Source organism: Symsagittifera roscoffensis, chromosome 3, assembly GCF_963678635.1.
Source record: "Symsagittifera roscoffensis chromosome 3, txSymRosc1.1, whole genome shotgun sequence".
NCBI classification, from domain to species: domain Eukaryota; kingdom Metazoa; phylum Xenacoelomorpha; order Acoela; family Convolutidae; genus Symsagittifera; species Symsagittifera roscoffensis.
Genome location: NC_087064.1, coordinates 80008726 through 80021429, shown reverse-complemented (window position 1 = coordinate 80021429; position 12704 = coordinate 80008726). Strand labels below are relative to the sequence as shown.

The following is a 12704-nucleotide window of genomic DNA, read 5'->3' as shown; positions in this document are numbered from 1 at the left end:
CTATTATCGTTCGGAATATTGGCTCTGATCTATTGAGTCTTAGAGACATTTCGATTAAATTATCGTCGTATAACATTTTAAAAATGTTTTGTCTAAATTCTAATCTATTTTTGGTTAATTCCAAGCTATTAAGGTCTTGTTCGAGACTTATGGTCGCACCAGATGAGTTATAACCGAGGTGGTTAACTCATAGAGTAATTTCGGATAGGGTACACCGTCTGCTCGTCACGCTATCTTATTTTCGGCCGGATAGATTCGTGCAACTTCTTAGTCTAATACCGATCCTAATCTTACTCTTATACTATCTAGTCTCAGGTTGTTTAACTAGTCTCTGCTAGGCTCAATAGATCTAGGGTATACTGGTTTATTGCGGCTGCTGAAGTTCTCTTGGAGAGTCAACTAATTTCTAAGTTAAATTCAAATCTCTCTGGTGCTGAAATTACAAGTAATTTCAGCACTTACAAATAAGTGGGTTGTTAGTTAGATGGATCATGATTGGTTAATATTAAATACTTTACAATGGTAAAATATCTAATTTATCCAATCATAAAATGTAGTTTAGATCAGGTTCCACTACTGAGCAAAACCATGCCATATCTACTGCTTTTTGTCATCCCTGCATCTTCCCAAAAAAGTTTGAAAATAAATTGTTCAGACCAACTTTTTTTGCTAAGAGGGAGCGCATTGCAAGTTAGAAGTTCAAAAATGGAATAAAGACTGCAATTTTAATTTATTTTATCCCGACAAAAAGAATAAAACTTGAAACTTAAAACGCGTTTTTCTCAAATTGGTTTGAGCTGAGACAAAAATGATGAACAAAAAAATCGCATAATTTAACATGATGTAATTGTTTTGTGAATTTCAAATTCACTTTTTGCTATAAATTGGGTTATTTTTGCTCAATGTTTTGATGAAAAAAAAACGAAAAATTAATTTGTCAAAAATAAAACAATTATACAAAAATCTACGTATTACTCAACCCAACAGCGGTTAAGAGGGGTAAAGCTTCGAACAGTTTTTGTTAATTCACATTTTACTTCCTGGAAACTAAAGTAAGTCAATTTAACCAAAAAACGGCGCCTTTTTGGCTTAAGCTAATTATACAAGAAATTCGCATATATTCCGATTTATTTTCCTAAATCGTTCTGGGCTGATTTTGGAAAAAAGTATTAAAAATTGACCAATCAATTTCTGTCATGATTTTCATGAAGTGAGCTGAGCAAAAAATGACCCGTTAATGATGAAATGAACTTTCGAGTTTCATTTTTGCAAAACGAATGAAATTAATTAATTCTGTCGAAATTTAAAGCAATCTGTGTGCACATTTTTTGCTGTCAAAATCTAAACCAATTTGGGAAAAAAAGCGTGTAAAATTTCAAATTTTGTTCTTTTTGTCTAAATAACTTAAGTCAGACAATTTTAATTTGTCGATAATTCAAATCATCACTGCATAGACTTCAAGATTTTCAATGGACGTTTCTCCACAATTGTTTGCTTTCGGAAATAACAGGTTTTTTGTTTCATGACAATGGCAATATGAAAGCACAAGCTCTCAGTAGACTTCTAGCTTTAAGTCTAGCACAAGATGATCAAACTCTGCTGCAATAGTCGTAACAAAAAAATTCTCGATAAAATCAATGAAGAAAAATTACATATTGAGTTTTAGTGCTCAAAAACTTTTTCTGTATAAAAAATACAAGTCTAGCAATGGTGACTAAAAAAATGGTTATTTAGTCACTCAAATCTGAAGATACCCTGTAATTGATCTGTATATATAGAAAACGTGTTAAATTTGTAAATAGTTTGTACATGATCAGTAAGTATTCTGGATATAATCCATAAAAAATCGATCATACATAAATTATTGTCTGAAAACTATAATTGTTTTTCTAGCTTACTCATTTTGCGAACGAACAAGTTTATAATATAAAAATTTGATACAGAAAACGAAACATGCTTAGTACGTTTTGAAAATGATTAAATCTTAGAAACTACTGCCTATAACAACCATTGAACAAATTTTATTTGATTGTTAAATTTATAATCGAAACTTTATGGCATGAAAAACGATATGAAAATGAAGTTACAACTGCGTATGTTTGGCGATGAATAATTTGTTAAACCCACTCTAACAATGCGAAAAAATACAACAACAAAGTGAAACAAGACTGCTCGTATCATGGTGGAGCCCTGAAGGTTCCGACTGCCTTTTAAGGTCTATGGAGCAGTAATATTATAAAAAAATTAATTTAATAAAACAAAAAATTTTTTATTTCAGAAAAATGACATTTTTTATGAACGTTATCCCTCCACACGCCATATAAAAACAAAGTGATAGATTTTGCTCCTAATAACAAATCAGTTATGTCAAATAAGATTCTTTCAACCAATTTGGAACGATTTCTAAGACGGATTGAATCTCCGCTTACGCGTTAATAGCGCGAGTTATATCGCGCGTTAATTGTCCCAAATTGGTCAGAATGGCAATCTTTAAACCCTCATAATTTTACGAAAAACAATCACAGGTGAAATATTTTTCAAATTTCAGCTCAAGACAACAATAACTTTTGAATGATAAAAAAAATCGTCAAAAAAGGCCAGTTAAAAGTCGAATTTGTCTGAAGAAAAAAAAACCACTCCGAGCACAAATATTCCGTTACTTTCGTTAAGAAAGTCGGAATAGTAAAAAACAGCAATAAATATAAAATATTCACGGTCGTGCTGAATTAAGTTTAATTGCAAACCAAGAAACGCGTCCGCGACTTTCGCGACCAAAACATTTATCTACGATTGGTGCAACTGAAAAAAGTGACCGCACCGTTTCAACAAAAAAGAACTTGTCTGTTACTGATCATATCGCAAAGACCAGAGCCCATATGTTCCTCACAAAATCCAAAACTTTTATCCACGATCGGCTCAACCGAACAAAGTTTTCAGAGATTGTTTTTGGGCAGTAGATTTTATCATATCGGTATCAGTTTGTTTAAAATTTTGAATTTTTTTTGAAATGTTTGCCAAAATTCCGCGACCGGAACAATTTTAGCAAATCTGTTGACGACAGACTATCAAAATGGTTGGAAGTTTTCTTACATATTTTTGAAATCTATTTCTTTAAAGCAATTATACTATTGCTCTCCAATTTCTTATTGCTCTCCAAATTTTTGACGTTTTCCTTGTGCACGAGTATACTTTACGTGATTCAAAAACGTGCAAAGATGCTTCGTGTGGATTTATCACTTCAAAAATGATTTTTTTTGCTTCTTTCTCTTCTCTTAGAAAATATTTTTCATAGCAGTATCAAGTCATCCAAAGCTTAAGTCCACATTTTCACGTATTTTATCCAGGTTGTCGCGTTTCTACGTTCAAATTTTTCTGACTCATTTTCACACTGTTGCCGCTAGATTTTGAACTTTTATGACTAATTTTATGACTAATTGGTGTTAAGTTTCAGACTATCACGACTAATTTTAAGAATTTTTGACCACATTCCAGACCATAGCGACTAGTTTTTAGAATATTGCAACCAAACTCGATTTTCCCAGACCCTGTCCGCGACTAAAAAACCTCGTAGATAAATGGGTTTTTGGCAGTGAAATTATCGTAGGAGCGAAATGGGAAGTTAGAAAACTAGTCATGAACCTCCACTAAAGAAATTTAAGTTTGAAAGTGTTTTCTTCAGTACTTTGTTCCCTTGCAAAATCTCTCTCAATTCTAATTCGTTCATTTCTTTTTGACTCGAAAAGTTTTCTCAATATATAAAACTGATTTTGAACTGGAAGTTAACGCAGCCTTCCCTAATACCATTTATTTAATTTGGTGCATTCGTAATTTTTTTTGAGTATTCAGCAAAAAATTTTGATCACACAAATTCTAAATTTTGTTCAGGACTAAGCTACCCCGGATGAACATTTCTAATAGCAAAAATCGTTTGAAAAAATGTTTCCAAAAAATTTACCAATAATTAACAGACTGCATCAGAAAAACCAATGACTATTATTAAACTAATAAATGAAAACAACAAGGCAATCAGATGAGGATATTCCTCAAATAATTCCTCAAGACCTACAGACCTCATTAAAACATGATTCAAGGTCTAAATGTAGAAACTGAGTGCTTGATTGACGAACTTATCAAACGTAGCCTTGAGTAGTACGAGCATCCTTATTAATGCATCTGAATTCGAGTTAGGAATGGAAATCCTAATGATCAACATAAACGATGAAATACTAACTCACTTTGCAAACGCTTATTATAAACAACACTTCTCAACTGACTACTCAATTGTATGGTGTTTTTTTTTCAGTTTTTAAGGGCCGTGTGCTCCTTTTTAAAGACGCAACCAGTGTTTTGATAATTCATGGTCGCTCTTAATTCAAAACTCCAGCATTTATAGCAAGTAAGTCGCATTATTTTCTGAGCAAAAAAAAATAAAAACAACAATCAGCAGATGATACAAATCATTTCGACAATCAAAGCTTCGGCACATTCAGCAAACCTTAAGATTCAGATTCAGTCTGCTTGCAGCTCGAGCAACATCAAACAAATCTGTAATTCTGTCGTATTCCAATTACCATCAAAATTTTACCGACTTTTTTTTTATTTTTAACGAGTTTTAATTACTATTAAAACTAATCTATCACTCGAAAAATAGGCAAATTTGCGGAATCCGCAACAGTATTTGAGGAATCTGGAACAATGTCTGGAATCCACAAACAAATAATTAAATGTAGGCATAGTAAAATTCAGCTGTTGCGAAGTCCGCAACTGTATGCGGGATCCGCAACTTGTAAGCGGAATCCGCAAATTGTAAGCGACATCCGCGAATTGTAAGCGGAATCCGCATTTTGTTTGCAGATTCCAGTTACATATATTGCAGCGTTACATATATTGCATAAATTAAATTGTTTATTTAAATATACAGTAGCATTTAAAATAAATTATTTTGTTAGACGTGAAGGCAGATAGAACAAAAGCTAGCCTGAAACAATGGTTTTATAACAATAAAATTTTTTCACGGGACCTCTCCCCCAATGAACCGCTGAACCATCTCATCTCAAAAACTGATGATTTCAAATCGCCTTCACGTAACCTACGAACAATCTCATCTCAAATACTGATGACTTGAAATCTCCTCGAATAAACCTCTGATTTATCTCATCTCAAAAACTGATGATTTGAAATCTTTTTCAATCAACCTGTGAATCATCTCATCTCAGATACCGATGATCTGAAAACTCATCCAATAAACATGTGAACCATTTCATCTCAAATACTAATGATAATTTCTGAACCGAATACTGAACCATTAATGATTTCATTTGGTGATTGTGTTTTAAGCAATTCCGAAAAGTTGAAGAAACCCATTTGAAGAATTTTTATGGGTGATCGATATTTAAGGTTGACATCCATTGATTTAGTTGAGCAATGTTTTAAAATTTGTTCGTGGATTCCGCTGACAATGATTATTTCCTTGCTTTCAATTTCCGCATTGCTAAAGATAATAATTCCAGCTCTAGTTTTTAATAGTTCATATGCAAGCTCAGTAATATACAAAATTGCGGAATCTAATTACACATTGCAGAATCCGCTTACAGATTTTACGGCTTCTACTTAAATTTGCGGAGTGCTTTTACATTTTGCGGAGTCCACCTACAGTTGCAGAATACAGAACAACTACCCATATTAGCTCGTTGCGGAATCCGCAGCAATACAAATGTGCCGACAAAATTTAAGTTATAGGTATTAGTACGCGAAATCTAGGAAAGTTTTGTAAGTGGAATCTGCTTACATTTTGCAACATCTTTGAAGATTTCTCTCTGGAATCCAGAAACATACAGACATAAAAACGTGCGCCTATCCAGAGCACAGTTTGGCCTCGTAATGGGATAAAAGCAGAGAAATTGCATCACTGATTGCGTAGTTTGCTGCCAATGAAAAATTTATCAAGAGCGCTAAGCGAACAATCGGATCCAAATGCAGACCCTTAACCTACGAGTTGGCCTTAAATTGCCCAAATTGTCCAGTGGCTTGCTCAGTCCAATGGTACTTCAAGTAGCTGCAAGCAAAAAGTGAAATTCCTTTAGCATATTCCAATGCTAATGCTACTAAGTATGATTTTCGTTTTGCGAATGAAATTTCCACTGTGGTTGCATTTCTCAAGAAGACATGCTCTCTGACACTTTGTTCGATCTTCCATTATTTTGATAGAAATTAGGTCGGTATGCTTTTGACAGCAAAAGTAACACTACAAAAACACGGATTTTTTTTCGGAAACCGAAGTTTTTCGGTGAGAAACTCAGCTTCTTCATACAATGTAGCAATAAAAATTCAATATATTAAAATTTTTCAATAATATATTCTTGTACTATGCTTGACTTTCTTGTACTGCCGGTGAGTTGAATAAGCAGTATAGAAAGAGACACTTTTTTTCTTTTAGCATAATTGAAACATGTTATTAAAAAATAGATATGAGTGCTGCTATCTAATGTTTAATAGTTTGTAGAAAACTCTTTATAGTATAAAAAAAAATTCAATGCCATCTTATTTGGTTAATGAAACAAACGAATGCTTTAAATAACTTGTTGTGGTCGCTGAACTACGTTTTTGAAAATTTTGACTCACAAACTCGATTTTTGACTGGCCTGAACTATCGTTTTTCCTTTTATAACATCATAAAATTATTTGAAACCTCAAAATTGAAAACGAGAAAATAATTGTGTTAATGCAAAATTGCAGTTTAAAAAAGTTTAAGGCATTGGCTTTTTTTTGTAAAACATCTGAAGTTTTCTTTCTAAGTTTCGTTTTTGTTGCTATTTAGTTTTCCGCCCACGCGCAATGTCAAGTACAACGTGATCTTTCACTCATCTAAAAACAAGGATTTTGGAGTATTATAGCTGCCGCAACTCAATTTGGATTAATTTAATAGTGGTTTATAGGCCAGTTGAAGTATAAACAGACACAATTTTAACCAGTCGAAATTACGGAGCTGTTTAATTTTTTGTTGCTAATTTTTAGGTGGTTTATTTGGCTCTCAACTTAAATTGACGCTCACGTTACGTGCTCAAGCAAACTGGTAAGTAGATCGCATTAATTAGCGCGAATTGGAATTTGTCAAATTCCTGTTATATATACAAAAGTTGGTCGCAATTCAAATATAGTTTTGATTTTGAAAAAAAAAGACATAATTTTTTTAATTGATGAAAACCTGTGTTAACATGGATGGCACTTTTTGTAATGTAGGGTTATTTAAGCATACTGTAGAAAAAAAACTGAGCACAAAACTGAACACAAGGAAGAAAAAGACTCCAGCAAGAAAATTGTAGCTGATCATCAAATAAAAAAGGGGCAGCAAAAACCTTCGTAATGGAAAATTGATAAAAAACATGAAAGTTTTGTCACAATTCGCGAAATTGAACTAACTCACAAATCGTAATCTTGTCATTTTCATTTGATTTTTTAATGCATATGTGTGATAGAAAAATTTGTTGAATTAAAACAAAATGTTGAAGAACTTATAATTATTCTGGCATCAAAATTAATTGTATTTCTTCGCCGCCTGAAGGTGTCCGTCTCAAAGCATTGTGCAATTTCCTCTTTTCGATAATCAATCCCACAAAATAAGTCAATTATAGCACAAAATTTGTATCCCAAATTTGTTTAGTAACACAAATTTGTTTAGAAAGCGTTTTTCTACGTCAATAATTGTTTCATGGCAATTATGTCCAATGAAAAAAAAACAGCTTGTACCGTCAAAACTATTGCTTGTTGTTTACATGAGGATGGACCTTTGATTAACGCACCGGAAATATCTGTTTTGACAGTAGCCACAATACAAATAGTCAAAACGGTCAAAAATAGTTTTAAAAATATTGTGGATTCTTTCGCAATTTGAGTACTAAGCAAAACAACACTGCTCGTATCAGGGCGAAGCCCTGAAGGTTCCGACTGCCTTTTATGGTTTATGGAGCAGCAATAATAACATAAAAAAAGAAAATGAAATAAAATAAAATGAAAATTGTTTTTCCAAAATTTGAAATTTTTTGTGAAAATCATCCCCCAACACGCTATATAAAGTACAAAAAGATAGATTTCGTTACTTGTAACAAATCAATTATGGCAAATAAGCTTCGTTCAACCAATTTGGAACGATTTATAAGACGGATTAAATCTACGCTTACGCGTTAATAGCGCGAATTATGTCGCGCGTTAATTGTCCCAAATTGGTCAAAATGGCCAAAATGGCAATCTTTAAACCCTCCTAACTTTAAGAAAAATGATCACAGGTGAAATATCTTTTCAAATTTAAGTTCAGGACAACAATGGCTTTCGAATGATATAAAAAATTTTGTCAAAAATGGCTAGCTAAAAAGTCGAAATTTGTCTGAAGAAAAAAAAAACCCACCCCGAGCTCAAATATTCCGTTACTTTCGTATCGAAAGTCGGAACAAAAATTCAAAACAATGTTTGGATCAACAATATACACGATTTTGTACATATTATTTCACCTACGATCGGTTAACCGACTCGAACCACCTAGCAAGAATGAAAAATCGTCAGATCGTTCATCGCCTCACTGCCATAGCCGAGCTCTAACTTGACTTCAAGCTGCAATAGTAGTACCACGTGAACTGTGATCATTTTTCGTAAAGTTATGAGGGTTTAAAGATTGCCATTCTGACCAATTTGGGACAATTAACGCGCGATATAATTCGCGCTATTAACGCGTAAGCGGAGATTTAATCCGTCTTATAAATCGTTCCAATTTGTTGAACGAAGCTTATTTGCCATAATTGATTTGTCTCAAGGAACGAAATCTATCTTTTTGTACTTTATATGGTGTGTGGGGGGATGATTTTCATTAAAAAATTCAAATTAAAAAAAAAAAATTTCATTTTATTTTATTTCATTCAATTTTTTTATGTTATTACTGCTGCTCCATAAGCCTTGCTGATACGAGCAGTTTTGTATAATTAATGTACAACCTTGCACACAAAGCGCACACTAATCAGACTAAATTGGCAGAATTGTCATTAAGCAAGAACAATTTTTTAATTTCGGCAATTGTTTCCGTCAAAATTAATCACCAAAATTGCTGCGAGTATAAAATCCCCACCCCCGGACATGAATTTTATTTACTTTCTTCGAAAGCCCGCATGATTTTTTAACTCAATAAAATAGTTTGAGTTGGAAGTTTTACCTGGTCCAAAAAGATGGGAGTTAATCAAGATTTTTTTCCCGATTCAAGCATTTACATGCCTTAGTTTTGGGGTAAAATAAGTATACATTGCCCAGTTTTTATTGATGTCTTTTGAGAGCTTATCGCTGCACTTGAAGTCAAATTACCTTTTTATAGGACTTCTCCCTAATCTTTTGTTTTGACTCCACCGCGAAGCATTCCCCCAATATTAATAAACCGCTGACAGCGCCGAGGCATTTTTTGAATATTTAACGAGTTTTTATTGGAAAAGAATGCCATGAACAAGAAAACAATCCCTTTCGCTTTGTTATATTTGGCTGTCTATTTGCATTCATAAAGGGGGATTCGTTTTGTAATATCTTTCCATTTGGTTAATACCATTTAATTTCGTTTCCTAGTCCCATTACCGTATAATCATCTTTCTTATTCATCCTTTCGATGATGAAAATGTTTTTCTGAAAACGGCAATTTCTTTTGCTGAAGAGTCCATTTTATGGGAAACAATTAACCAAATTTGTACCATTTATGAGAGAGATGTGAGCTGAGCACCGGTTTTCCTTTCTCCTGCTGATAAAAAAAAACACTTTCTGCTCAAAAGCGTCTCTTCGGCGTATTCGTATGTTTTTATGTAAATACGTAAAATTGGGTCTTTTTTGTTCCATTTTTAGATGCATACATCCCATCTTTGCCTATTTGTGCGCGCGAGATTGAAGTGCAAAATATTGATCCAAAAATAGCGATTAAGAAGAGAAACATATCTATGTGCGGCACTGTTGTATTCAATATGTATTGCCCTCCTCGCCCCCTGTATAATTACATGCACCCACCGGTGTGCTAACATGTATACCTATAGTATACAGCATACCACTTTAAACCCAAATTTATGCAATTTGTCATTTCTTTTTTAATCAGCGTTCAGTCGCCAACGCCGCCGCCGTTTTCCTAGTTCAGGTTTCCTCCCAGCTTTCGCTTTCCGCCGCTAAAAAAAAACTCTCAAACGCAATATTTTAAAAACAGAGTGCCATTTAATCGCCTCAATTCATAAAAGATTTCTTATTTAAACCGCTTTGTTAAAAAAGAGGTTTCTTTATTTTTAAAACAAACAAACATATTTGCATCACGAGGCTTATGCAATGAAAAAAATAGACTAAAATTTTATGGCTGCTGTTTACAATTATTTTCATTTATGTAGCCATTCAGAAAGTTTGAGAGCCAATTATTGCAAAAGCTCTCAATTTGTACTTGTAAACATTGCAAAAAATCGCTTTTCAAATTGTTGTTCATATTTGGTGCTTTTTTATTTACTAGCTAAGATTTACAGTTTGGCTTTAGTTACGCGTGGCTTAAAATTAACACTGTAAGTTTTTTATTTATAAAGTTTTTCTTTCATTTTGTCTGATGATGATTGTTCGACTGGCCTTTTTTGGAGGTGTAGGTTGCCGCCTACTCATTTTAGTATTTCGTGTATTGCCTTGAAATCATGAACTAAATAAATGCCATTTGTGTAAACTCTGTGTAATAACATGGTAGTTATAAAGAGAACTTTATATCGATCAACAAAAGCATAAATATATTATCTAAATGAAAAAGGATGTGTTACGCAAATTCAGCAGTGAACTACCACTAAAAAAGATCATATTATTACCAAATCTGGATTTTTAACTCCTTTTTGTAAAACCCTTGTTTTGTTTCAGGTTTGAGTTAATTGCCACTGACTTTCAAACTCCTCTGAAATCAGGACGATAGCAGGCCCGAGATACGAGCTTTTAAGACTCGGAGACGATAAAAATCTTAGCGTTTTTTATAATCGTTATCCTCATTATTATGATGGTCCTGAAATGGAAGTAGCCATGTTGTGCGCGTTCTGTTCCTGCGGTTCAATTTCGGGCGAAAACCCCAGCCCCGAAGACACCAACGCCCCCCAGGAGGCTGAGAGGCCAAACAACGCTCCCACCAACAATAACAACAACAACAACTACGTCGCCAGAACCAACACGGGGGGAGGCGGGGCTAACTCCAGCACAGCGAGGAGTGGCGGAGGAGCTGGAAACTCCAGAGGCGGTCCGAACAATAGTTCGACAAACAGCACGGCAACTAACAAGCGTCGATCCTCGGGGAATTTGAACTCGTCTAATAATGCCAAAAACAACAGCTGCAGGATTTTACCCCTACAGTGAGTATTTATCAATCTACAAACATACTTTTTGGCTCTTTTTCCTTTTCCCCCGCCAACCTGCAAACCTACAAATTTTTACAACTAAAACCTTTGTTCAAATTGTTCCATTGTTAAGAAAATCGACATGCGGACTTGTTCGTGGTTTTTGAAGTTCAGCTGTATTTCGTCAATATCTATGTAGGAGGCACTTAGCACAGTGGTAAGGCGTTCACTTTGAAATCGTCAGATCGTGTATTCGCTCCCATGCCATGGCAATGATAGTGTGTGAGGACAAGCTCTCACTTGACCTCCAGCTTCAGGTCTACCACAACCTGACCAAATTTGGCTGCAATAGTGGTACCACGTAAAAGTTCTAGACGCAAAAAAAAAAACGACCTTGAGTCGCAAAAAAACAGCTTCGCTCAACTAAATAACACTGTCTGGAATGTGGGGAGATAATACAAATGGACTATCCTCAACAGGACTGATAAGGCCTACTGATAGCTCCTCTGCGATTCGCAGGAACTACAAATATCTCTTGGTAGCATGAAATATTTGTTTAAGAATAACTGTTCTTTTAAATCACCAAAATTGGTTGGCAGAAAAAAACCACCCTGAAAAGGTTTATACTTCATTTTTTCCTTCACATTTGGAACCATAGAATTTAGTAATGAACAATCAGTATTTAAAATCGCCTGATATTCGATGCATTAAACGGTGCATTAAACTGAGGTAACATAATCTGTTAAAATATTTAACTATTATCTATAAGCTATTAAAATATACAATGGCTTACCCTCGCTGAAGGCACATGTTTGCTATTGATTAAAATGTTGTCCGAACATCCCATTAGGACCTAAGGTGGGTTTTTTACACAATGTCAGGTAAGGCTGAATGCTACTAATTTTGGTATCATTTTGAACCCCTTCTAGTCATATTTCCAATTCCAAAAAAATATATAATTAAGAGTCCGGTAAAACTGATTTATAACAAGGATAGCCGGATACTATGCAAACAAAAAATTGGACACTAGATTTTCATTTAAAAAAATCTAGAAAAACAAAAAAAATTTAAAAAATCAAAAAAAAATCAAAATTTTTTTTTGATTCCCAATGGCGCCAAAAACAGTCCAAAACTTTTTAAAACTCGAATAACTCGCTTGAATTGCTCAAAATTCGACAAAAATTCAAACAGGTTTTTCACGACACTACAAAACTTTTAGAAACATTTTAATGTCGTTTAAATCTCTACCGAAAGGGCTTTATCATAATATAACACTCAATTCACTCCAATGATTATTTGTGATAGCTGATTTTGCATGAAAAAATGAAAAAAAAAACTAAAACACCCGAA

General features: G+C 33.9%; 2 protein-coding genes across 7 annotated transcripts in view; one reads left to right on the top strand and one right to left on the bottom strand.

The window, feature by feature from the left end:
• The window catches only part of LOC134841257 (metal cation symporter ZIP14-like), a 379452-nt gene that overhangs the window by 325861 nt on the left and 40887 nt on the right, over positions 1-12704 (bottom strand). The gene's annotated exons all lie outside the window — the stretch shown is intronic.
• Positions 1-12704, top strand: part of LOC134841983 (regulator of G-protein signaling 17-like) — an 80916-nt gene that overhangs the window by 41254 nt on the left and 26958 nt on the right. For 3 of the 4 annotated variants that reach the window (XM_063858113.1, XM_063858110.1, XM_063858112.1), the window contains exon 2: positions 10891-11369. In XM_063858113.1, coding sequence (XP_063714183.1) covers positions 11035-11369 — 335 coding nt within the window. In that variant the 5' untranslated portion in view covers positions 10891-11034. Of the gene's footprint in view, positions 1-9962; positions 10554-10890; positions 11370-12704 lie in introns of those variants that run through there. The other variant, XM_063858111.1, reaches the window with a different exon arrangement.